The sequence below is a fragment of the Octopus sinensis genome, linkage group LG6 (assembly GCF_006345805.1).
Source record: "Octopus sinensis linkage group LG6, ASM634580v1, whole genome shotgun sequence".
Lineage (NCBI taxonomy): Eukaryota > Metazoa > Mollusca > Cephalopoda > Octopoda > Octopodidae > Octopus > Octopus sinensis.
In genome coordinates, this window is record NC_043002.1 from 115,901,313 (window position 1) to 115,928,418 (window position 27,106).

The 27,106-nt window shown below is 38.3% G+C and overlaps 1 protein-coding gene across 1 annotated transcript in view; it reads left to right on the forward strand.

The window, feature by feature from the left end:
* The first annotated feature begins 12,696 nt into the window (after positions 1–12,696).
* LOC115212986 (di-N-acetylchitobiase) overlaps positions 12,697–27,106 on the forward strand; it is a 73,992-nt gene continuing 59,582 nt past the window's right edge. The window contains exons 1-5 of the mRNA XM_029781853.2: positions 12,697–12,845; positions 17,803–18,017; positions 22,002–22,173; positions 25,038–25,144; positions 26,125–26,295. Of these exons, the coding sequence (XP_029637713.1) occupies positions 17,910–18,017; positions 22,002–22,173; positions 25,038–25,144; positions 26,125–26,295 (558 nt within the window). The 5' untranslated portion in view covers positions 12,697–12,845; positions 17,803–17,909. The remainder of the gene's footprint in view (positions 12,846–17,802; positions 18,018–22,001; positions 22,174–25,037; positions 25,145–26,124; positions 26,296–27,106) is intronic.

The following is a 27,106-nucleotide window of genomic DNA, read 5'->3' on the forward strand; positions in this document are numbered from 1 at the left end:
ACCCTAAAGCTTTCTTTAAGTTTGCCAAAGAGACAGCCACAGTGCACCAGAGAATAGGACCTCTCTTCCAAAAAGATGGCTCTCTCACAGGAAATCCCACGAGGATAAGTGAAATACTGAACAAACAGTTCCAAAGTGTGTTCACTACACCTCTAGGACACAGGCAAGTAAACAAACCAAAAGAATTCTTTGCCACTTTACCTGTGGCCAAAGAGGCAAAAATTGAGTACATCTACATGGAAGATGACGATATCACACTGGCAATAGATGAGATTGACACAAACTCAGCTGCTGGACCTGATGGATTTCCAGCGATCCTTCTCAAATTGTGCAAACAAGCCCTTGCAAAACCGCTACAGCTTCTTTTTCAGAGCTTTCTTGCAAGTGGTAAGCTCCCAGTCAAATTGAAAGAGGGGGTAATATGCCCTATCCATAAGGGAGGAAGCAGAGCAGATGCTAAAAATTATACGCCTATCTCTCTGACCTCACACATCAGCAAAGTCATGGAACGAATAGTCTGCAAGAAACTAATCATGTTCCTTGAAGAAAATGACTTGCTGTCTGACACCCAGCATGGATTTCGACCAGGTAGAAGCTGCCTAACACAGCTCCTGCAACACTATGACTGGGTGTTAAAAGATCTACTAAATGGCCCAAATGTAGATGTGACATATCTCGACTTTGCAAAAGTCTTTGATAAAGTCGACCATGGTATGATCTGTGACAAACTGCATGGTCTCGGCATAGGCGGAAAACTTGGAGAGTGGCTGCACAACTTCCTAAAAGATAGAAGGCAGGCAGTTGTGGCCAATGGAGCCACCTCCAAGGAAACAAATAACAAGTGGTGTTCCACAGGGTACTGTCTTGGGGCCACTGCTGTTCATAGTGGCCCTTTCAGACATGTCCTCAGTTGCTAAGATGGCCACCCTTGCTAGCTATGCAGATGACACAAAAGTCTTCCACCCAATATAAAACCCTGGAAATATTACACATCTGCAATGGGAGTTGGATACAATATACTGGTGGGCTGAGGACAACAACATGCAGTTTAATGCAGGGAAGTTCCAGGCCCTGCGCTACCGGCACACAAAGGTAAACGACATGCAGACCGGATACACTGGCCCGGGAAGAATTGTAATTCCTGAGTCAAAATCAGTGTGTGACCTGGACATTGACATGAGCAATGACGCATCTTTCCAAGTGCATATTACTAATTTGCTAATAAAATGCAGACAGCTAGCTGGATGGATTTCAGAACAAGAGAGGAGACACTTATGGTCCTTTGGAAGACATTCATCCTCAGCCACTTGGACTACTGTTCCCAACTATGGTCACCACACAATAGAAAGTTAACAGCAGAACTCGAAGCAATTCAACGAAGCTACACTAAGAAGAGCGTCTCAATGCAACATGTCAGCTACTGGGAAAGACTGAAAGTATTAAAACTGCATGGTGCCAAAGATCCCAACATCACCATTAAAATACAGGACCAGATACTGCAACAGCTTGGGTTTCAGAGGACCACAGCTCTTTAACATCCTTCCTAAATGCCTGAGAGACTAGCATGGTGTGGATGTGTGTCTCTTTAAAACTAAACTGGATCTCTTCTTGTCGGGGGTCCCAGATGAACCTACCTCTCGGCAGGAAACACAGATGCAGGCAGCGGCATCGAACTCCCTTGTTGATCAAGTGCCATGTATCAGAGGTGGTTTCACATACTAGTGTAGCTCATTCAACGGTGGTGCCCCAGCATGGCCACAGTGTTCAGGCTGAAACATTTTTAAGGATTTAAAGATTTTTATATATATATATATACACTTTTACTCTTTTACTTGTTTCAGTCATGTGACTGTGGCCATGCTGGAGTATCGCCTTTAGTCGAGCACATTGACCCCGGGTCTTATTCTTTGTAAGCATAGTACTTATTTTATCAGTCTCTTTTGTCGAACTGCTAAGTTACAGGGACGAAAACACACCAGCATCGGTTGTCAAGCGACTTTAGAGGGACAGACACACAAACACACACACACGTACATATATATATATACACATATATGCAACGAGCTTCTTTCAGTTTCTGTCTATCAAATCCACTCACAAGGCTTTGGTCAACCCGAGGCTATAATAGAAGATGCCATGCAGTGGGACTGAACCTGGAACCATGCGGTTGGTTAGCAAGCTACTTACCACACAGCCATTCCTAGATTCATTTCTGGAAGCCGGGAATCTTTTTGTGTTGAGGGAGCTGATTTCAACACGTTTTTTTCTTCTTTCTCTCTTCCTTCCTTTCCTTCTCTTTTCCATTGACACTCCTTTCAGATACAGGGGCACACATTCACACACACATGCACGTGCACTCTCTCTCACTTTCTCCCCCATACCTCACCCTCTTGTGCTGTCTTCTATCTCTCTCCACCCCTACACACTCAATAGTACTGTGAAAAGAGGCAAAGTTCCTAAAAGGGCTCAGTCTGATGACTCCACTAGAGTGGATGCTGGCGCTGGTGTATGATTTATAAAACATGTGACATATTAATAAATATCCTTGCTTTTAATGTTTCTGAAAAGAAAGAGGCTTGGAGAAGCCATTATGAAAGACTGCTGAATGTGGAGAATGAATGGGAAGAGGAGAGCCTGCCAAATGTTGACCCAATAGAGGGACCAGATATCCCAATAGATAGCTCTGTAGTAGATAAAGCAATTAAGGGTATGAAGCCAGGAAAAGCCCCCGGCCCATCAGGAATCACTGCTGAGATGCTTAAAACATCTGGTGGTGTGGGCTATGGCCTAGTCACCTGCATTGTAAACCAGGTAGTTCATTATGGATTCATACCCTATGACTGGCATAGCAGCACCATAGTCAACTGCTACAAGGGTAAAGGTGATGCTCGAGATAGAAATAACTACAAGGGTATTAAACTGTTGGATCAGGTGATGAAGGTCACATTATGGAGAGAAAGTCTGCTTAGATGAGATGCAGTTCGGTTTTGTGCCGGGTAGAAGCACCACTGATGCCATATTCTTGGTTCGACAACTGCAGGAGAAATACCTAGCTAAAGATAAACCCCTCTACTTAGATTTCATGGACTTGGAGAAAGCCTTTGACAGGGTCCCCTGATCCCTTATCTGGTGGGCCATGCAGAAACTGGAGATTGACAAATGGTTAATAAGGGCTGTACAGGTCCTATACAGAGAGGCCATTAGTAAGGTTAGGATTGGTAACGAGAATATTAGGAAGAATTCTGGGTAGAAGTAGGGGTCCACCAAGGCTCAGCCCTTAGTCCCCTTTTATTCGTCATAGTCCTCCAGGCAATAACAGAGGAATTCAAGATGGGTTGCCCCTGGGAGCTCCTCTATACTGATGACTCATAGCAGAATCACTACCGGAACTAGAAAAGAAATTTTGGGTGTGGAAGCTAGGTTTAGAATCAAAAGGCCTTAGAGTCAATGTAGCAAAGACCAAAGTTATAGTAAGTGGGAAGGCGAACTCATCACACACCCCCTCAGGTAGGTGGCCCTGCTCGATCTGTAGAAAAGGTGTAGGTAGAAACTCCATAAGATGTACCCAGTGTAAGCTATGGACGTGTAAGAGGTGCAGCAACATCAAAGGAAAATTAACGGAAAAGATAGCTTTCGTTTGTGGCAGATGCACAGACACCAGATACTCAGAAAACAGATTCCATCACACTCCAGGGGAAGAAACTGGAAGTAGTTGGTAGTGGATGCTCAGAGAGTGTCACCACTAGAATACGAATAGCCTGGGCAAAGTTTAGAAAGCTTCTACCCCTACTGGCGACAAAGGGTCTCTCGTTCAGAGCGAAAGGTAGATTGTACGATGTATGTGTGCGAACTGCCATGCTGCATGGTAGTGAAACATGGGCTGTGACTGCAGAGGACATGCGTAGGCTTGAAGGAAATGAAGCTAGCATGATCTGCTGGATGTGTAATGTCAGTGTGCACACACAACAGAGTGTAAGCACCCTGAGAGAAATGTTGGACATAAGAAGCATTGGATGTGGTGTGCAAGAGAGACGCTTGCATTGGTATGGTCATGTACTACGGATGGATGAGGAGAGATGTATGAAGAAGTGCCACTCCCAAACAGTTGAAGGAATCCAGGGTAGTGGTAGACCCAGGAAAACATGGAATGAGGTGGTGAAGCATGACCTTCGAATGTTGGGCCTCACAGGCAATGACAAAAAACCAAGACCTCTGGAGATATACTGGGACTGCAAAGACCCGACAAATAACGTGAGTTCATGGCGGTTTCCTGTACCAGCAAATAACGTGAGTTCATGGCTTTTCCTGCATCAGCTTCACATAGCAGCCCCAGCCCATCCAAAGTACCTTGGATTGCAGGACGGCCTGCTGTGCTTACTTTGGATCGTAGGGTGACCTGCTGTGCTTGAGGAGACCCATTCAGTCAAGTACATCAACATCAAATGGAAATTGTAGTTGTGATACCTGTGCTTGTAAAAAGCATCATCCGAACGTAGCCGATGCCAGCGCCACCTTGACTGGCTTCCGTGCCGGTGGCACGTAAAAAGCACCAACTGATCATGGCCGTTGCTAGCTTCCCCTGGCACCTGTACTGGTGGCACATAAAAGGCACCCACTACATTCACAGAGTGGTTGGCGTTAGGGAGGGCATCCTGGTTATTACCTGGGTAGGTACAGTCTTTTGTAAGGTTGTACAGTAGCAGGTGGTTCGGTTGGTAAACCATAGTTTAAGTTATATAGGAGAAAAAAATGGATATAATAAAAATGGGAAACTTGTGGCTTTCGCTGGTATGCCTTTAACTTAATTAGGTGACATAGAAGGAAGACGCAGAGATGAAGGTAGCATTTACGATCGTTTGAATTTACTGGTTTAAGTAAATCTTTCCAGAATGCGAATATAGATAGATGCATCGGTTAGGATGTGAAAATAATTGATACATATGTGATGGTAATATAAACTAAGGTAGTAAGTATTACATTAAATTTTGTTCTTGCACTGGTAAATTCGCTGGTAAAGGTTTGATTGTGGTAGACTGGTTAGTTTCGTTGGGTAATTAGGGTGAGGTGAGTATTATTTAGGAGCAGGGCTCCTAGTTTAATTAAGCACATTTTTTTCGCATGTTTATATTCTGTGATGAGTTATCACTGGCAGTGTAGGTAAGCAGGTAATTCTAACAGGGTGAGAAGGGAGCTAACTTGTATCAAATTTTAGGTGGTATAAAATTGTATTATGGTTAATAATTATTTTAATGCTAGAGTTTAAGAAGTTCTTAGTGCTAGAAGGGGCCCTATGTATGTGCAAAGTGTATTATGGAATGTGTGTGTGTGTGGGGGGGGAGCGAGTGGGGTTGCAGGGTGACTATTTGTGTGTAAGTGTTTAAGGTGTTTCCCAGTTAATTAGACTTATATAGATGAGTATTCATGTTTGGGATTATGAAAGGCATAGAGGCCTGCGTGAAGACATGAGGGGCTATTCTACTGGTATTTTGAAAATACATAAAGGCCCACATGAAGACAAAAATTGTTGTTCTCAAATTTTCTGTTCAGAAGTATAGCTAGGCGTTCTGATAGGCAAAGATCGCAGTGTCTATTTGTGGTGGTGTAGGAAGTTGTTTTTGTGATTATACACAAGTTTAAGCTAAAATCTATTTCTTTTATCCTTAAGTTCCCAAATGTATATACTTAGCCCTGTTGAGTTAGCCTTATTCCTATTTCTGAAGCTCGATTGGTGTGCATTATATCTGAGAATCATTTGGTTCTTAGTTGTACCTATGTATGATTTTGTCTCGTTATTTGTGCGGACGTGACATTGGTAAACTATGTTATTTGTCTTGCATCTATTTGAGAAATGGCACTGTGTTCTATCCCTACAGCTGCATAAATAATTAGGTATATCTACATCCTTGTTGTATTGTGGGGGGGCAATTATTCAAGTCTGTACCTAAGTTAGCAGGAGGCATTGCGTTAGTGGGGAGCTTAGTCCTATTAGTTGGTTGGTTATTATTCTTATTGTTCATAATCTTTCTAGTTTCGTAGAATTTGTCAAGTTTTTTATTACCATTGAGGCTATTATTGTGGCTAAGTTATTAGTCAGACTGTGGACTATTCTGATTTTATTCCTAAATAATTCTGTGTATTTATTACTAGCATTATGACCCGTCGTTGCCGGGTCATAGTGCTAGTGCATGTATATATGTGTACATATTACATGTACATCTATATATATACATCTACACATAAAATACAAAATGCAAAGTTATATCTTGATATCGCTAGTGATAACAATACTCAAAATATATAACAGACTGGAATTGTAGGCCTGTCTCTTGCAATTTCGATCAATTGTATCTTGTCCTACCTCTTGTATAGAAGTGTGGCTACAATCTACTTCTGGGGGGACATTTTAAATTTTTATCCGGGACGTCCTACGTCCCAGATATACAGGTAAAAATAAAATATTTCCACTTTGCAAGGTTCAAGTCGAGTACTCCCTTGCACGCTCTGTTGACTCGAACCTTGCTTCTATTGTGGCGAATTTACCGCCTCTGGTTAGATAATTGATATCTTTCATAGTCGCACCAAGACACTTTTCGATGGTGCTTTCCTCCAGGTGTTCAAATCTTTTTTTTTCTCTACATTGTATACTTTATAGACAATAGCCTTTTCTTTAATTTAATTTTTTATTTCGTTTGGTGGTGTTATCTTAGATTCACCGTCTTTGTTGGTGATCAATCCGAAATAGGTTTGTATTTCTTCCATTTTAATTTTAATGAGTTCACGCCCGCCGACGGCCACAGTGAAATTCATTTTTGGACTTTCTTCTATCAAAGGCATTCTAACAAAAATGCTTTCGTGTAAACGGTGAAAATATTGTCAATTTCCCCAAACAGGGACACTATTCAATTTTTAAACCATAACCAAAGCTCCTTCTCCCAAAGTGGGAGGGTTACAGTTTACAATTATTTAACAAATGCAACACAACAACGTTCCCCTTACGAGGAACCAACAAACGTGATAATAATAGTTTAACAGTAATAATAACAACAAACCTTACGGTGAATCAAAAAGCAGTACGCAGTTGAAGCTATAGTCTTTTATGTATAAGAAATAAACCAACAGCAGTACTCAGTAGAAGCGGATGTTCACTATTACATACAGCCAAACTTCATCTTATTTAATATCAGTTTGTTGGTATTAGTGTTGCAGTTATTTTTGTTGTTGTTAGTGGTTTGTGTATAGGAATCCTTGGGAATTTTCATATTGGTGTTGTTTCCATTGGGGTTACTCAAAATTATCTTATTGTTGGTGTAATTTGTGGTGGTGCATGATGTGTGGTTGGTGTTAGTGGTATTGGTGAGTGGGTTCCTGTTATTTGGGCTGCTTATAGGGTGATTAGGGCTTAGGTATTTGATTTTTTGTTTAAATCCTGCTTTCTGTAGTGTGGAGTTATAGGTTTCTTTATGTCTGTTGAAGATATCTATGTTAGAAGAGACGAGTGATATTCTATTGCTAATGCTATGTACTAAGCTTCTCTTAATAAAATTGGGGTGGTTACTTGCAGCGTTTATATATTTGAAGTTTGTGTAGGGTTAATAGGTTTCATGTAGGGTTCATAGAGTCCTGTGACTAGGTTGCAGGTTGTGTCTAAGTAGTTAATAGAGGTGTGTTCCTTTTCAATAACCCTAGAATTATAGTCCAACACATATGAAACCATTAATTGGTTCTCCAACATACAGAACAAGACAACTACAAATTTATACAGATGGACATAGTAGACTACTACTCCTCAAGTAACCCTACGATCCTCAATAGTGCCCTAATATATGCCAAAAATTTAAATGCAATTGAACATGAAGGAAATAAATGTAATATTAGAAGTGAGGAAATCACTTTTTAGCTTTGATAATAAACTCTGTTGGCAACAAAAGTAGATTTCTGTCTCAGAGTGAAAGTCAGATTGCATGTTGCTTGTGTATGAACAGCAATGCTACATGGCAGTGAGATGTGGACCCTGAATGTAGAGTACATGCAAAAACTTCAGTGGGCTGAGGCTAATATGCTCTGTTGGATTTGCAGTGTCAGTGTGCATGTATGACAAAGAGCTAATATATTGGTTTCAAATTTTGGCACAAGTCCAGCAATTTCAGGGGAGAGAGCAGATTGGTTTCATCAGTTCCAGTGTTCCACTGGTATTTATTTTATTGCCCCAAAAGGGTGAAAGGCAAAGTGAAACTTGGCAGAATTTGAACTTAGAACGTAAAGATGGATGAAATATCGCCAAACCTTTTGCCCGTCTTGCTGATGATTCTACCAGCTCACTACCTTAACAAATGCTAATATATCAAGAGAAAAAAATAAGGCATAAGAGGAATCACCTGTGTGCAAGAGAGAAAATTATGTGGATTCAGTCATGTGATGTTTACGGATGAGGACGGCTGTCTTAAGAAGTGTTGTTGCTTAAAGTGGATGGAACATGTGGATGAAGGAGACCCAGAAGCTACGATGAAGTAGAGAAAGCTGATCTCACAATTCTGAGCCTCTCAGAATAATTGATGGAGGACCGAGATGATTGGCAATTTTGGTGTGATTGAGACATGACAACAAAATTGTGGTCTTAAGATATTTTGTTTATGCTTGTATATGCTGGTCTCAGTCCATACAACCATTTTGCTTCATGAAACATTCCCCATATCTCATCCCCAAAACCCCCTTTCCCTAACACTTATGATTCCATCACTCTTCTATCTATAACACTACCTGGCTGCCATAATCAATTGAGAGCAGAATTGGTACATATTACATTTCCATCAATTACCTCTTTGCGCCTTCAGGATCTCTCCTTCTTCTCTGTTATACTTTATCTTTTATAGTTGAAGTTCTTAAGAGTAGCCACCTCTCATAAAGACGTTTAAGGATTGTAGTACTATAAAGTATAGGTAAATCAGAGATGAAAGGTAATAACGGTGAAAAATGTAATACTGTCAGTATAAATGTATATGTATTTATATACTCCTGTACTGTTTATAAGTTAGGTAACTGAAATTTTAAAAAGGTTTTATTAATCTGATGTGTGCATCAAATTAAAAACTCATTTTGTTTGTTAATTAGTCCTGATTTAGATCCCAGAAAGTTAAGTGCTTCCATGCAACATAAATTACAATTACTCCTGTCTCCTTTATACAAAATTGCAGTCTGTATAATGCTTTATTTTTTTTTTTTTTTACTTGTTTCAATCATTGGACTGAGCAGATATGCTGAGCTCAATGAACCAATCCTGGTACTTAATTGTTTCTTTAGCCTGGTACTTATTCCATCAGTCTTTTTCTGCCAAACCACGAGATTAAGAGGATGTAAACAAACTTACACTGATTGTCAAGCAATAGTGAACTTCTTTCAATTTTTGTCTACCAAATCCTCTCATGGCCAGCCTAGGTGTCTAAGGTGCTACACAGTGGAACTGAACCCAAAACCATGTGGTTGGGAAGTAAACTTCTTACCATACAGTCGTATTATTTGTATTCTTAAATTAATTATAAATATTTTTTATTTTTCTATTATTAACTTTTAATTTCTATATTACTATATCAAATATATACAGTATTACAGTCTATATTTTGACTCACTTTTCTACTAAATTTATACCAAAATGCTCAAGCCATTTAATTGTATATCTGTCTAGTATTCCTTTCATCTGAACCCTCTTATGTTGTTTTTGACTCGTTCCTGTTATATCTCATTTTTTCCACTTTTTTTTTCTTTCTCTGATCATCTGTTTCTTTGAAGTTACACTATCCCAGTAAATTTATGACTCTGTTGATTGACACCCAAATTTAACCCTTTAGCATTCTGTCAAAGGCAATTCTTATTTATTCACATTGTTTTGAATTAATCCTATATTATCTTATAGCTATGAGATTTAAACAATGTGATTGCTTATTTTGAGTATAGCATTGTAGGTGAAGTGTGAGAGGCCAGAACTGGCCAGTTTGAACACAAAACAGGTCAGATATTTGAGCTGGATATGGCCAGTTTAAACACTAAAAGGTTAAATGCCGCATTACCTACATGAGCAGCCAACTATTTGGCTGTCCGGTCTGGTCTGGTTAGTAACGTCAGTATTACAACCAATTTTATCATGGTATGAAGTTTGCTTCCCAACCACACGGCCTCCAGATTCAGTCCAACTGCATAGCACCTTGGGCAGATGTTGTCTGTTATAGCCCTTGTGAGTGTGTTTTGGTAGCTGGAAACTGAAAGAAACATACTGCATGTATATATATATACACATCATCATCACCATCTAATGTCTGCCTTCCATGCTGGTATTGGTTGGATGATATGACAAAAGCTGGCTAGGCAGGAACCTGCATCAGGCTTCTGTGTTTGTCTTGGCACAGTTTTACTGCTGAATGCCCTTCCTAACACCAACCGTCCAGCAAGGTGGCAAAGTGCTTTTTGTGTGGCACAAACATAGGTGAGGTCGGTTTTGGCATGGTTTTTACAGCTGGATGCCCTTACAGACGCCAACCACTTTACAGTGTGGATTGGATGCTTTTTGGTGTTTGCATGTGTGTGTGTGTGGTTTGAATTTGTCCCCCACCATTGCTTGACAACTGGTATTGGTTTGTTTACATCCCTGTAACTTAATGGTTCAGCAAAAGAGACTGATAGAATAAGTACCAGACTTAAAAAAATTAATACTGGGGTTGATCTGTTTGATTAAATCTTTGAAAATGGTGCCTTAGCATGACTGCAGTCAAATGAGTGAAACAAGTAAAAGATTAAAAGATTGAAGCATCTTTGGTCTCTCTGTCTTTTATTTGCATTGTCAAAGTGTTTGCTTCCTTGCTACAACACAACACTATGTCTCCCACTGATTGTGTATTTATAAGTGCATTCATTCCAGTGCTTATGTCTTTTATCTTCTACTAGTTTCGGCTTGAGAGCTGCGACCATGCTGAGGCACCGCCATATATTGATTTGTTCATTTGGTTTCAATGAGATGACAAGTGGGTCACATGTGGTATAGGTTAAAATTACATAATCACTGTTTATATTCATGGTTATGTGTTTTCCCCCATGTTAAATGCTTTATCTGCTCTATCTGTTGTTGAAACAGTTGCAGCCTAAGAGTAAATGTAATACCAGTGCCTCCATTTTTTTGGCTTGTTATATCATTTGATTGATGAAATATTTCCTCCATTTTCAGTCGGTGAGGAACATTTTCTCCTACTGAAGGATTGTTTCCTTCCATACATACTGTTAGCCAGTATTTGCATGAGTGTTGACTGAGGTAAAGACCCCAACCCTACTTTAGTCATGAATGACCATGGGATTGCACCTAGAGATTCCCCTCTGGGCAAGGTTGTTTATGGAAGACCAGCAGTCGCCCATGCATGCCAGCCTCTCTTCTCTGCACCACCAATGTTATCCAAGGGAAAGACAAAGGCTGATACAGTTTGGCACCAGTGATGTTGCAACTCTTTTCTACAGCTGAGTGAACTAGAACAACATGAAATAAAGTGTCTTGCTCAAGAACACAACATGCAGCCTGGTCCAGGAATAGAACTCACTACCTCATGACATTCTAACCAATGAGCCATGTGCCTCTACACTGACTCAAGTAGTAACCTGGATTTTACAAATCTTCTTTTGTATAATATATCATTATCATCATTGTTTAATGTCCACTTTTCCATACGTGTATGGGCTGGATGGAATTTGTTGAGGCAGATTTTCTATGGCTGGATACCCTTTCTGTTGCCAACTCTCACCTATTTCCAAATAAGATAATATTTCTTATAGTCAGACATGTTTTCATGGAAGATTGGAAACAAAGGACACTGCTTATATGACAGTGACACTTGTCTACAACTAGCACATAATGTCAAGATAAGGAAACACTGACACACCCACAGCCATGCACATACACAGATGCACGTATATATATATAATCAATGGAAATTGTAGTTGTGATACCAGTGCCAGTGGCACGTAAAAAGATCCATCCGAACGTGGCCGTTGCCAGCGCTGCCTCAGCTGGCTTCCGTGCTGGTGGCACGTAAAAAGCATTAAACAATCGTGGCCGTTGCCAGCCTCGCTTGGCACCTGTGCCGGTGGCACATAAAAAGGACTCACTACACTCACGGAGTGGTGGGCATTAGGAAGGGCATCCAGCTGTAGAAACACTGCCAGATCAGACTGGTGCCTGGTGCAGCCTCCTGGCTTCCCAGACCCCAGTTGAACCGCCCAACCCATGCTAGTATGGAATACGGACATTAAATGATGATGATGATGATATTATGTAGCAGAAGCTGCTTACCCAAAGTGTCACAGAATGGGACTGAACTTGAAATCCTGTGGTTGGGAAGCAAACTTCTCAACCACACAGTCACATTTGTACCCCTATACAAAATACATAGACAAATGTATGTATCTAGGTAGGTAGGAAGTTGGTAGGTAACAAAACAACTAATAGACTTCTGTATAGCTTGTGTGTAGAAAATTCCACCTTTAATGCATTTATGAGTCTAAGTTTATGGTAGAAGATACTTGTGTTAGGTGTTGCACTGTGGGAATGAACTCTGGTCCATGTATTTGCAAAGTACATTTCTTAACTAAATGAATATGACCACATTTTTATGTTTGTTTGTATTTAAAAAAAAATTTATTTGATTGTTTTTATTTTTTAATAGGTGTATGTTATGTCCGATGATTATAATGAACCAAGGAAAACCTGGAAGGACTGGAATTGGGAATTGATATCCAGTGTAATCAGTGTAGATGAACCGGATCCTACCTTAATGTGTATACTCATTCAAAAGGACGAAGATATGGCTATACTGGTAAAAATATTTACCACAATTTATGTGCATATGTCTGTTAATCCATAAATGTTTAAAAATATTTTTGAAGTAATCTATCATCTAATATATAGGATAAAGATCCTTCCCAAGTCATATATATTCTCATGGACAAGATGCCAGTCCATCATAGGATTACTCATTTCTGCCAGCTGAGTGAACTTGAGCAAAATGCCCAAGAACATATGTTGCCCAGTTCAGGAATTGAAACCTCAGTCTTAGGATCATGAGTCAATACACTAACCACTAAGCCATGTGTTTTCACATAGTCTAGTATATACTTAAAGAAAAAATGAAACTCAATAATTATGTAGTTAAGTTGGAAAAATTATTTTAATCTGTAATCTATATATATATAAAACTAGTTGTGTGAGTGTCTGTCTCCTACGATTTAGATTCCTAACTCCTCCCACATTTTGCGGTGCAGTTTAACCAAATTCGGGTATCTTATAGTCGTGATTCATATCGAGCCCGTCTGGCTATTAGCGCGCGTCTACGATGAGTCTACGATTTTAAAAATAATTTAACATCATTTTTTTATTCCATTTTAATGCATAATTTTTCGTGTGTCGATGGCAGCGGAGTTGGCGTCCACGCTCAAACACCTGCACCTGTGTTTGCTTCTCCCCCTTCTTCCCTCCCTCATGAAGCTGTGGGGAAGGGAGTTTAAGGAAATCAACGTCGTAAAGCGTTGTCAAGGAGACCAGCGTTCTTTTAGAACAACGACTTCATGGCTTGAAGACACCAAAACAGAAATGGCTAAGAAAGCCCGAATTGGCATCTATAAAGGAAATAACTCTCTAAAAATGCTTATATAGTTATTTCCCTTACAAACCCGAGCAACGCCGGGCGATACTGCTAGTTGGAAGTAAGAGAATAAAAGCACAACTAGAAAGAGGAAAGTTGCCTCTATGAAAATAAACTTTTGGGTGTTTGGGTGTTGAGGCAAAGAAATATATCCAAAAATACATTTTGAATTGACTTAAGAATCTGATAAATCTTCAATAAATTAAGATTTTCCTTCCTCTTGGATAATGATCACGAATGTTTGAAATGAAGTGAAAAATTTAAGGAAGTTTGACTTGCTAATTAGATTTGAAGGCTGTAGCTTGACAGTGTGTGGAATATTTCATTAATTATGGAGTAGGACTTCTCACCTTCCCTAGTAACACAGAGTTACAAAGAAGAAATTCGATTTTGGTTATCAATAATTTGTTCTCTGTGGAGAACAGTTTACTTATCCTGGACTGATGATATATCAGTGCTCTTGTTTATGCTGCCAAATAAGTCAAAATGTTTCCCCTAAGATTATGAACTTACATCTGTGTTTTGCCTCCAGAACCATCTTGGAAATATCTAACATCAATAAGTTAACTGAATTCAAGAACTTTTAAAAGTATTACCCAATGAGTGAAGTTCTAGGTCAAACTGTGGCAGGACTTTCTGAATGGCTCACCTAAATAAAAAAATACTTTTATATAAAATAATACCACGCCCCTACAAGTCATTAATATCTGTTAATTCTGGTGTATCTTAAAGTATGCCGAGCCATTCACATTATTAAACAAAAATAATAATGAAATTATTGTATACAGTGCTCAGGTGCACCACAACTTGTCAGAAAGTGCATATAAAGTATATGCAGTAATGTACAAATGTCTGTGAAGCGAACAGTGTATGAGTCAGATACATGCTTGCGTGTGTATGGAGGGGAGACAATCAGGTGTGGTGTTGGCGAATCTCAGAAAGCATGGAAGTTTTGAAGGATGCAGTGCTCCGACAACTAACAACTGATGCCGGCAGTTTGTTCCATGCTTCAGCAACTCTCACCGTGAAAAAATGTTTCCTGAAGTCATGGGAGCTGTGCTGTTTTCTGACTTTGTAAATATGTCCACGGGTGTTAGACGGGTGGAGTTTGAAAAGGTGCTCAGAGTTATTGTTTGTACGATGGTTAATAATTTTATGGGTGTCTGCCAAGTCAGCTGCCACACGTCAGAGTTTCAATGTGTCCATGCCCAGGGAAGTAAGGCGTTCAGGATATGGCAAATGCCTGATGGAGGGTATTCTTTTGGTTGCACGTCGCTGAACAGCTTCCAGACGATTGATATCCTGGGCAAGATAGGGATTCCAGACCGGTGATGCAAATTCCAGGTGAGGTCTTACCATAGCTATATAAAGCTGCAGATAGATACCCGGAGAGCGGCTCACAAAGGATTTGGTGAGTGATGCCAAGACACCCTCAGCCTTCTTGACAATTTTAGCGATGTGTTTTGTCCAACGCAAATCACTGTCGACAATAACACCCAGGTCACGTTCACATGAAGACTTTTTGAGACTAATGTTGTGGAGGGAGTTTGGGTTTCTCTTCCCAAAATTCATGGTGGTACATTTGTCCACAGCCAGCTTGAGTTGCCAGTCCATGATCCACTGCTGCATTGTGTCCAGGTCTGCTTGCAATAGAGATCCATAGTGTACAGGATTTGACCTCTTTATGACACTCACTTCTGCTAGATGCAGTAAGTATAACACGAATGAATGATGATATTAAATGTGAGGACAACGGCTATGTCATGTCTGCTGACAAACACTAATAATAAGCAATGTCCCATGTGGCCCACTTCTTAAAAAGGGTTTCCCATACATACTCTGTGTGGCTCCATAAACTAACTGCTATATTTAGTAATTAAATTACCTTCAAACCACATTCCCCAATTTATGGAATAAAAAAGACTAATGTAACCTTATGTATAGTATGGATTAAAAAAGATGAGAAGATCATGGCTGTAATAGTAAGCCTGTGGTTAAACAAGTAAATTTTTTTTTTTCAGTAAGTTCAGTGAAGATGGTAGATATTTGAGCCTGCATCTTTGAAGATGCTTGTAGAATAAAAGATGAAAAATCTACTAGATAATCATACCAGAACCCTTGGTCATTAAATTTTGTTTATGAATAAGCAAATCCTATTTCAAAATATTGAAGTATAATTTAAATATATAGCCATGCTTTGGAATAGCTCTTAAAGAATATATTTAGTAGCCTAACCAGTACAGCATTAGTATTAAACTGACTCCACAGCATCAGCCTTCATACATTTCTTGATGGTACCAAAAAGAAAATGTTGAAAATGTGTCTTGGTTTACAGAAAGTCAGCTAATTTGTTTATAAAAAAATATTAAGACTCCAATGTGGAAGGTGATTATAAGCCATTTAAGAAACACACAAAAACCATTAGATTCACTTCAACATTTAAATTTAATTTGTCAAAATGTTTTCATCGCTTTGAGACCGCAACCTGTTCACTGACAAAATTCCATGCTGCATCTCCAATTAAGACTCCAATTTTGGGTAAATTCCCTAATTTTTTTATTTTGCAGAAGAGCTTATAAATGAACAAATTCTACTTCTCTTTAAAGTCTGCATACAATAAGCTACTTGATTACATAAGAGGAAAAGGAAATAGCAAGTGTTTCATTTGTATGTGTGAATAAAAACGTGATTCATTACATGCAGCATTCTGATTTGCAGTTGAATGCAGTATTTAGTGTTAAGCCATTTGCATTTAACCCTTAGCATTCACATTTTTCTATCATAAGTAATGCTTATTTATTCTCATTCTTTTGTATTAATCATGCATTCTCTTGTAGCTTTGAGATTTTGATAAGGTAACTGGTAATCTTTAGAATGGTGTTGTAGGGTTGGTCTGAGTGGCAAGATGTCTGGCCAGCTGGAGCATAAAACAGGTAGACTATTTTGACTGGTGTGGTGTGTGCGAGAGATTCAAAATAAAGACACCTACCTTCTCTTCTCTCAGACGGAGACCCTTCAGCGGTAACGGATCCTTCAACACAGCCCGACCCGAACACTAGAAATAGCAGCTGCTTCAACCCTACCTTAACAACGTGCTCACGCGTCTTACTCCCTTGGCGACCTCGATCGAAAAGGCCGAATCCTGCCCTGCCTGCACGCGCATCACTCGTGCCCCTTCTGGTCAGCCCCAAGTTCCGGTCAACTCCCCAGCTGCTGACGTCATCCCACAACTGGATATAGCTGGATTAAATGCTAAAGGATTAAAATGATAAAGTGACAACAGAAATATGAAGAAGAAATTATCTTGTAATTTATAAATATTAATTTCAGAAAGTTCTTTGACATCAATTTTTCTTAATTTGTCTTTCCATTATTCATGGGTAGGGATTGAGTTCAAATTCTGCCAAGGTTGACTTTACCTTTCATCCTTTTGGGGTCGGTAAATTAAGTACCAGTGAAACACTGGGGTCAATGTAATTGACTAGTCCCCTCCCTACAATTTCAGTCCTTGTGCCTATAATAGAAAGGATTATTCATGTGTAGGGATACTTAAAGCAAAATATTCCAGCACCTTAGCCACTCAAAAGCTGAGATTTTATATTCATAAAGTCTTAATCACATGTATGTATGTATATATATATATATATATAAAAAGAAGAAAATTAGTGATAAAATTGTAATGAACAATATTGTATATCTTTTAGAATTATTTGGAAAAGATTTTGAAAAAATTGTATTTGCTTTGCAAAATTCCTGATGTGAAATCTTGTGTTGAGGCAGGTTGGTCATATTTTTGCTAATTAAACACACTATATATCTGGTCTTCACTTCAGCTTTATTATTTCAATGTCTTTGTCTAAGCTCACAGGAAGACAAAATGGAATAAACAGAACAAGAGGAGACACATGGGATAGAGAGTCGCTGAAGAGGTCACAGAGTGTGTGATGAGAGAGCTTTGACAAAGAAACTAAGATAATAATAATAATAGTAATAATAATAATAAAGCAGAAGTGAAGACCAAGTATATAGTGCGTGTGTTTAATTGGCAAGAATATGACCATCGCCAAGTATAACAATATTAAAAAAAAATTTGTCTGTAAAAATAAGAGAAGGTTTGTATTTTACTTTCCAGGCAAACTTCATGAAGAATCTCTTCAGGAGGAAAAGGAAATTAAGTCTTGGATACATAAAGAGAAAAATAAAGTAGCTGAGTTCTTTGTAGATATCTATTTACTAGATATGGTTCGGCTGACTTCATCAGACTTGACTGCAGAAAACGTGACTGTGATTACCGATGTGATATCAGAATTGAAATCTAATTTGGTTTCCGTTTCTTCTGATATATCCGTAAGTTTATATTTCAGTCAATTTTAACTCTGTAATTAACCTTGTGACTAATTACTCCAGTAGGAAATATGTTGTTGGCATCCTTTTTGTCTCGGGAGACAATGGAGTTGCGCATAAAATAATCTAGTCCGGCTTTTACATTTCATGTCCTAATACATTTCCTGCTGTGGCTGTGTAGTCCCATCCTGGACAAACACTCCCTTGGCAGGTGCCGCAAATGTAGCGAAGACTGTTCCTGGCTGGTTGTAGTGTCATAGTTTCTTGTTGACGTCTTTTCTTGTCTTTCCATTTCTCCTCTCTCTCTCTCTCTCTCTCTCTCTCTCTCTCTCTGTCACTCCTTTGTGTCCCTCTTTTACGGTACCGTCGCCAATCTCCACGGTTGCTGGCAACTGCTTCCCAGTTGGTAATATTGATGTTGCAGGCATTCATGTCCCTTTTGCAAACATCCTTGTATTGTAAGAACGGTCTTCCCACAGACCTAGTGCCCCTAGCAAGCTCTCCGTTGAGTATGTCCTTGGGGATTCTACCATCTTCCATACAGCTAACATGTCCAAGCCATCTGATACGTCTTTGTGTGAGGAGTGCAAACATGCTTGGTATTCCTACTTGCTTGAGGACATCTTTGTTGGGGACATGATTCTGCCATTTGATGCGAAGGATTTTCCGGAGGCAGCGCAGGTGAAAGATGTTTAGGCGACGCTCTTGGCGTGTGTATGGCATCCAAGTCTCACTTCCATACAGTAGAGTGCTAAGTACACATGCCTGGTAAATCTCCATTTTTATGGTTTTGGTAAGCTTATTGTTGTCCCATGCCCGTTTGGAGAGTTGGGCCATCGCAGCAGCTGCCTTGCCAATGCGTATATTGAGCTCAGCGTCAAGGGATAGGTTGTAGGTGATGGTAGAGCCAAGATAGGTAAACTTCTCCACCTCCTGTAGTCTGTGATCTCCAATATATCTGTTTGGGATGTCCAATGTAGCCTGACCCATGATGTTGGTCTTTTTGAGGCTGATAACTAAGCCAAAGTCATTACATGCTTGCTCAAATCAGTTGATGAGCTTTTGGAGGGCTTCTTCTGAGTATGATATATATATATATTTGGTAAAAACAGTAAGATAACAAAAGAAAGAAAGAGACCTCGATATTATGTAAATAGAGGATATTTATCTGTGGTCAGCTTATTGTCTTGGTCAGCTTATTGTTGTCCCATGCCTGTTTGGAGAGTTGGGCCATCACAGCAGCTGCCTTGCCAATGCGTATATTGAGCTCAGCATCAAGGGATAGGTTGTAGGTGACGGCAGAGCCAAGATAGGTGGTGAAATGTGATTTCATGTGGGCATGATCCGAAAAGTTCTGTCCTTGAGTTTAGAGATGTAGTAGGGCCTAAGCTGCTTTTCCAGATAAGCCATTTTTCCATGTCACACATATATATATATATACACACACACATATATATATATATACACACACACACACATACACACACACACACACACACACATATTACCATCATCATCATCATCATTTAACATCCATTTTTTCCCATGCTGGCATGGGCTAGATGCTTTGACTGTAGATGGTAAGCCAGAAAGCTGCACCAGACTCCAGTCTGCTTTGACTTGGTTTCTACAGTTGGATGCCTTCCTAACACTAACCACTCCACTGAGTGTACTGGGTGTCTTTTATATGTCACTGGCATGGGTGCCTTTATGTGTCACCGGTATGGGTGCCTTTTATGTGTCACCAGCATGTGTGCCATTTGCACTTCACTGACACTAGGCCATGACCATGATTTCACTTAGCTTGATATGTCTTCTCAAGCACAGCAATTCACCAGTAGTCCTGGTCACTTGTCATTGCTTCTGAGAGACTCAACATTCGAAAATCACATTTCACCACCTCACCCCACATCTTCCTGGGTTCCTTTCCACAGGTTCCTTTCACATTTAGAGATTGGCACTTCTTTATGCAGCTATCCTTGTCAGTGTGCCAACATTGACAGTGCCATGTGAAAGGGGAGGTGGGAGTGAACAGTGAGAAGCAGGATGGTAGTCAGCATCTGAAAAGAAGGTTTCAATGAGAGTGTTTGCCAGTATACATGACTTCTCCGTTGTCCTTGTATTTAATATCATCATTCGTGTTACATTTGCTGCATCGACTGGAAGTGAGTGCCATATCATCAGTGATGATATGGCACTCACTTTTGCTTGATGGAACATGGATCACATTGTTGATGTAGGTAGATAAATAGAAATAGTAAAAATAATTGGGTGCTATACAAGCATTGTTAATACAAAGAAAAATAAATTGATAGGCAGTCTTCAACAACAACATTTTAGTGCAGGGTGTACAAACTATGGCATGATCATTAGATAGAATGCCTTTGATTATAGATCTGCTCATTAAAAGATGGCCAGGAACTAAACAACAACTCTACAGAGGAGTAGATTGGAGAGGAGAAAGGAAGAGAGAGAGAGAGAGAGAGAGAGAGAATATGTCAAGAGTGTTACACTGTACTTTATATGATTAAGCACTGCATGTGAAAATGTGTAGAAGATATGAATCTTTGGAGCATTTAGTTGTTTGATTAACAAGCTATGTACCATAGGTATACTCAGCCATACAAGACTTAGAGCTATGCAACAATATTTAACCCTTTAGCATTCATATTCTGTCAAAAACAGTGCTTATTTATTCCCAACCACATGGTTCTGGGTTCAGTCCCACTGCATGGTACTTTGGGAAAGTGTCTTCTACTATAGCCTTGCGAGTGGATTTGGTAGAAAGAAACTGAAAGAAGCGCCCATCATATCTATCTGTCAGTCTGTCTGTCTGTCTGTCTGTGTATCTAGCTATCCATTTATCTATCTGTCTGTCTATCTGTCTGCCTGCCTGCCTGCCAGTCTGTCTGTCTGTCCATTCGCCCGTCCGTTTGTCTGTCTGTCTATCTATCTATCTATCTTCTTTCTTTTTTTCCTTCTTTCTTTGTGTGATTGTCCCCCACCACTGCATGACAACCAGTGTTGGTGTGTTAATGTGCTTGTAACTTAGCAGTTTAGCAAATGAGACTGATAGAATAAATATCCAACTTAACAAAAAAGAAAAAAAAACACAGTACTGGAGTCAATCCATTTAACTGGAAAGAACCATGTTGTCCCATGTGGTGTCTCAGCATGGCTGCAGTGAAATGACTGAAACATTAAAATGTTAAAAAATAATTAATTTTTTTAGAATGCTGTTGTAAGGTTGGTGTGAAAAACCAGATCTGGCCTGTTTGAACATAGCACCCGTGGACATGTTTACAAAGTCAGAAAACAGCACAGCTCCTTCCATGACTTTTGGAAACATTTTTTTCACGCTGAGAGTTGCTGAAGCATGGAACAAACTGCCGGCATCAGTTGTTAGTTGTCGGAGCACTGCATCCTTCAAAACTTCCATGCTTCCCGAGATTCGCCAACACAACACCTGATTGTCTCCCCTCCATACACACGCAAGCATGTATCTGACTCATTCACTGTTCACTCTCCAGACATTTGTACATTACTGCATATACTTTATACACACTTTCTGACAAGTTGTGGTGCACCTGAGCACTGTATACAATAATTTCATTATTATTTTTTTTTATTATAAAACATGTAGGATAATTTGACTGGATATGGCAGGTTTAAGTGCTAAAGGGTTAATATACTTAAAAATTTCTTTCCTCCTTCACAATATACACAGTCTTCCTTGCTTTTACTCTTTTCATTTATTTCAATATTTTAAACCTTTTTTAAGACTTTTTTTTTAAAGATTTATTTAAAAATCTCATTGGGTACATCTTGCTCTAATGAGAACTGTGTTCTATCGTTGTCCTACTATATGCATAGCAAATAAATATTAAAATTTTCATTTAGTACTCTTTTTTCTCTCCAAATATTTCAGTGTTGTATATAGAAGTATTTTTTAAAAAAATCATGTCTATAAAACCTGTCTTTTTACAGTTTCTGTGCCTTATCAGTTGGTTCCCACCTTGTCGTGAATATCAGTGCAAATTTATAAAGAAAATGCTTAGTGTGTGTGATAAATTTATGCTTAACGCTGAAAGCTTTATAAATCATGAAGAGACTCATTGTTTGGCTCAAGCCGCTGTTCCAATTACTAAACTACACTTTGGTAAGTACGGTACTACAACTAAATTATTGAATTATTTCAAGCTTAATGTTGATGTTTTCTATCTCAAAAAGCTCAATGAAAAAATTTACATCTTATTTTTGATTTATAACCACTTCATTTTCTCTTTTAAACTTAATAAAGAGGAAATTATATAAACTTCCTTTTCTTTAAAATGAAATGATTTTTTAAACAATATCACTTAGTTGTTATATGAATCCTTTGGAAAACTGAAAACTCCATTTCACCATCCTAAGATACTTGAATAGTTTTCTAAATTATATTTTCTTTGCAGTCACTATGACAGATGTTCCCTGTCGGATGTACTCTTTATCATAAAACAGTTATTTCATTGCAACATGTAGACTGTTCTTTGCTTATGGTTGACAATTGGTACAAACCAATGTTGTAAGATATGAACTTTTATTGTTAGAGTCAGCAGTGCCACACAGTAACTTACTACGTGTTAACTATGCCTTATTAAGGATCTAAAGAGACATTGTTACTTTCAACTTTGTTTCTTTTATAAACTGTTACTGGTTATCAGTTAAGGTATTTAATATAGTTGAACATTTAATGTAATCACTAGTATTTGTTGTTTGTGTTAGCAAGAGGTGAAAACAGATGTTAGCAAAAGCATGAGAATTCACTCAGACATACATTGACTAATTTAAGCAATGTGTAGTAGATGGTGCTTGCCAAGTATTTTTAATATTATTTATGTAGCCTCAAACACGGTGAGGTAGCAGAATCATTACTGTACCAGTTAAATGCTTAGCAGCATTTTGTTTGTCTTTACATGCTGAGTTCAAATTCCACTGATGTTGACTTTGCCTTTAATCCTTTCAAGGACAGGAGTCCTGGGGTTGATGTAATTGATTTACGCCCATCCCAAAATTGCTGGCCTTGTGCCAAAATTTGAAACCATTATTAATATAGCCTCATTTTCTCTCCTCACTTTTATAAATTTTTCTCTTTTTTTCATTTTTTCTTTTTGGAAATCATTTCATTGTGACCATCACCTCTGAATAAAACATCTGTCTCACTTTTTGTGTATTTTTCCAAAGTGTAGAAGTTTATGTATCTTAAGCTGTATTTATTGAAGGTAGGAGGCAGAATTGAATGCTAGAATTGCAGGTGTTGGCACAATAACACAAAGTTACAAAATTTTATTTTTTAATCTTTGGTCAGTAAGTGTTATTTTCTATTTGCTTCTCTCTAAAAATCAAAGGAAATGACTACCATTCCCTTCAAACTTCGGTTTTCTGACTCAGTTACTTGACCGTAACTAGTTGAGCATTTCTTTGGTGGCTGACAATATGTGCATCTCCAATCATGAGCAGGTGTGGAGAGAGGTGCATCATAGCCATGTGTTGAGAGGGTTTCTTTGGGGTTTGAATAAATATTGTAACAAAAGCAAGGTTTGAAGGAAGTATTAGCCATTTTTCATAGTTTCTAGGAGTAAGCAAATAGGAAATGACAGTTGTTACCCAAGGACAAAAATCATGTTACACATTGTAATATATGCACTCACAAAAGAAAATTGTTCCTTTTAACTTGGCTCAAGGATAAAGTATAGTCAATAAAATCAATGCCAGAATATCGCTGGAACTTATTTTAGCAACTGCAGTCAGATAAAAAGCCAAGTCAATTCTAGCAGGAATTAATTATTTATGTGAATGGATAAAATTGATAGTAAGTTAAATGCTTTTCAATTTCTACTTGACAAATTCTCTGACCTGTCTGTCTGAAAGTATTTTGCTCTGTGTTTAGTAGCTGATCATATAATAATAATAATAATAATAATAATAATAATTGTGTACAGTGCTCAGGTGCACTACAACTCATCCAAAGTGTATATATAATCAGGTGTAGTTTCGGCGGATTTCGGAAAGCATGGTGTGTATTTCCTCTGGGATTGCTGCAATTTATACCAGTTAAATACCAGGTTCAACTCAAAATACAGACCTCTCTCTCTTACTAATGCTGAAGTCAGATATCATAATTAAGGATTTTTTTTTCTTTCTGTATTCAGAAAATGTTTTTTGTTGTTGATTGTGAATTTTAAGTGTAGTATTGAACAAAAGAGCTTCTGCATAATCATACAGCATGCTAGAAATGGCAGTCAGATTTCACACAAATCAATATTTTCAAACTTTACAAATGAAAGGACAAAAACTGTGTTACACTGTGTAAAACACTGTCTCCAGCATTCAAGTATCTGAAGAGAAGAGGCAAGCAAAAAAATTCAAATCTATTTTCAATTTGGTTTCCATACCTCTTGTTGAGTAATGGCCAAAGGAATTGGATTGTGAATACAATTAGCTGAAATGGTGTTCCTCCGAAGGGTCTTTGGAGTAACATTACTCAATGGAATGTGTAGCTCATTAACTTACTCAATGGAATGATTAGGGAGTCTCTCCAGGTCGAGCTGATACTTCCCCACTTCGGGAGGTCACAGCCCTGGTACTATGGACATGTGATTAGAATGTCATAGGAAAGAATTGAAAGATGAACCCTTCAAGCCAAGCCAACTGGCAGGAAACCTAGGGGTAGACGAACAAGATGGTTGGATAATATCCATAGTCTTAGTTGGTCATGCTTGGGAATCCAGCTAGAATGTCTAATGATGGTTGCTTCTGACAGGACCCAGTGGAGGAGGTGCCTGAGGACTCTCCCCTCATGACCATCCCAGGAATAGTGGACAGAGGAGATGGAAGGAGACTTATTCATGGTCACCTATCATTAGCTAAACATTTTTGATATTCATTTATTGTTCTTTGTTGTTAGTATAATATCAGTTATCAGTCAGAATTTCAAGATAATTCTAAGGTAGATATTTAATTATTATTATTTTTTGCTTTCAGGTTTTGATGAATACATGGTCAGTGGTGTTTCTCCTCAAAAATTTATTTTAAGTGTACCATGGCATGGCTATGTCTACCTCTGTGATATTTTTAAACCCAAAGGAAATGTAAGTATATTATTATTGTTCTATCATTTCTAATACGTTAAAACTTCATTACATGTTATTCATTATATCCATCACAAGCACCTTACTACACTCTGCAAAGTGGTTGGCGGTAGGAAGGACATCGAGCCATAGAAACCAAGCCAAAACAGACTATGGAACCTGGTGTGGCCCCTGGTCTTGTCAGTTCTTGTCAAGCCGTCCAACCCATGCCAGCATGGAAAATGGGTGTTAAATGTTGATGACGATGAGTCGATCTTCTCAGAAATTTATCCCGAGTTGTTCGATATGGCTATCCTTAAGAACATACGGAATTTATAGTTAAAGGGAGGTAATTCAGCATCTGTAATATTTTCCATAAAAGGAAAAAAGTTCAATTTTATAAAGTTCAATGACTATTCTCCTTACTTGATTAAAACAACTATTTTTACAACGATAGTTTCAATACAGATATTTATTTATTCATTTATTTTTATAGATGTTTTTCATGATAGTTTCAGGTGATAAATTTGACTTATTCCTCATTTTTCCATCTAACATTTGATGTCATTTACAAATTAACTGCATTTAAGAATCATAAAAAATACGTTAAAAAAATTATGATTGTGAAACATAACGTGTCTTGAATGGCACAACAATGCAGAGTAGACTATTTAATTATTCATAGTCTGATATAATATTTTGGAATATAAAAATTCTTTCTAGGAGTTGATTGCTTATAGCAGTGACTCGATCAATTCCTAGCAATATCCGAAGAAGGAATTTTTATATTCCAAAATAATATTATCTTATCAGACTGTGGATAATTAAATTATAACACTTAGTATAGTCCACTCTGCATTGTTGTGCCATTCAAGACATGTTATATTTTACAGACAATACACAACGCTTCTAGTAAACTACAATAATCTGTAATTAATATGATGATAAAGAAATGAATGAAAAATTTTACAAATTAAATTGATATTATTTTTTTCACTTAGGGTTCTCTTTATGACCAATGTTTTATAAGAAAGAAAAATGGATCGCAGACATGTGATTATAACCATTGTCGCCAAAAACTAGATATGAATACAATGGCTGAGAAGTACATGAAATATGAAAGTGAAAACATCTGGAATGCTGTTTATTTGGCTCCATATTTTAATATCGAGGTAAAATTCTTTACAGTGACTTGTTTTTTTTTTTTTAAACTAATTAGTTTTTAAGAAGTTGTGTTTTGTATCTATTGACCACCATGGCTTACTACTTACATTTCCATACTTCATTGGAGTGACTAGAATTACAGTAAAATGGTAATTTTTGTCCTTACATTTTCAACTCAAGCCATTATCACCTGTTCCATCTTCTATGAATAACATCTTGGATTTTGGACTCATTGAAATTTTTTATGCTTTCACTTTTCACCTCTGTCAATCCTTGGTATTTGCTTCCATAAAAATTCTCCAATAATTTGGAATTATAACATTACATAAGTGTTGACATGGCTTTGTGGTTAAGAAGCTGAACTTCTTAACCACTTGGTTTCAGGGTCAATCCTACTGTGCAGCAGCATCTTCCACTGTAGCTCCAACACCAGGCATCTTCCACTGTAGCTCCAACACCAGGCTGATTAAAGACTTGTGAGTGAATTTGATGGATGGAAACTGAAAAAGAAACCTATTTAAATGTGTGTGTGTGTGAGAGAAGGCGTGGTTCTCTGGCTCATCAGCTCCTGTATAATTATTCAGCCTGTGCCAGCATGGAAAATGCATGTTAAATTATGATGATGATGATATATGTATATGATATGTGTCCATGCATGTTTGTGTGTTTGTTTACATCTGCTGCTTGCTTATATAAAAGTCATGATGTTCGCATGATGTTCTGTTGGTATTTCTCCTTCCAATACGTTGTCCATTCACTTCATATCTTTGAAGCTACATGGAATAAGAAAACCCTTTGCTTGAAAAACAGGCAGGTGTT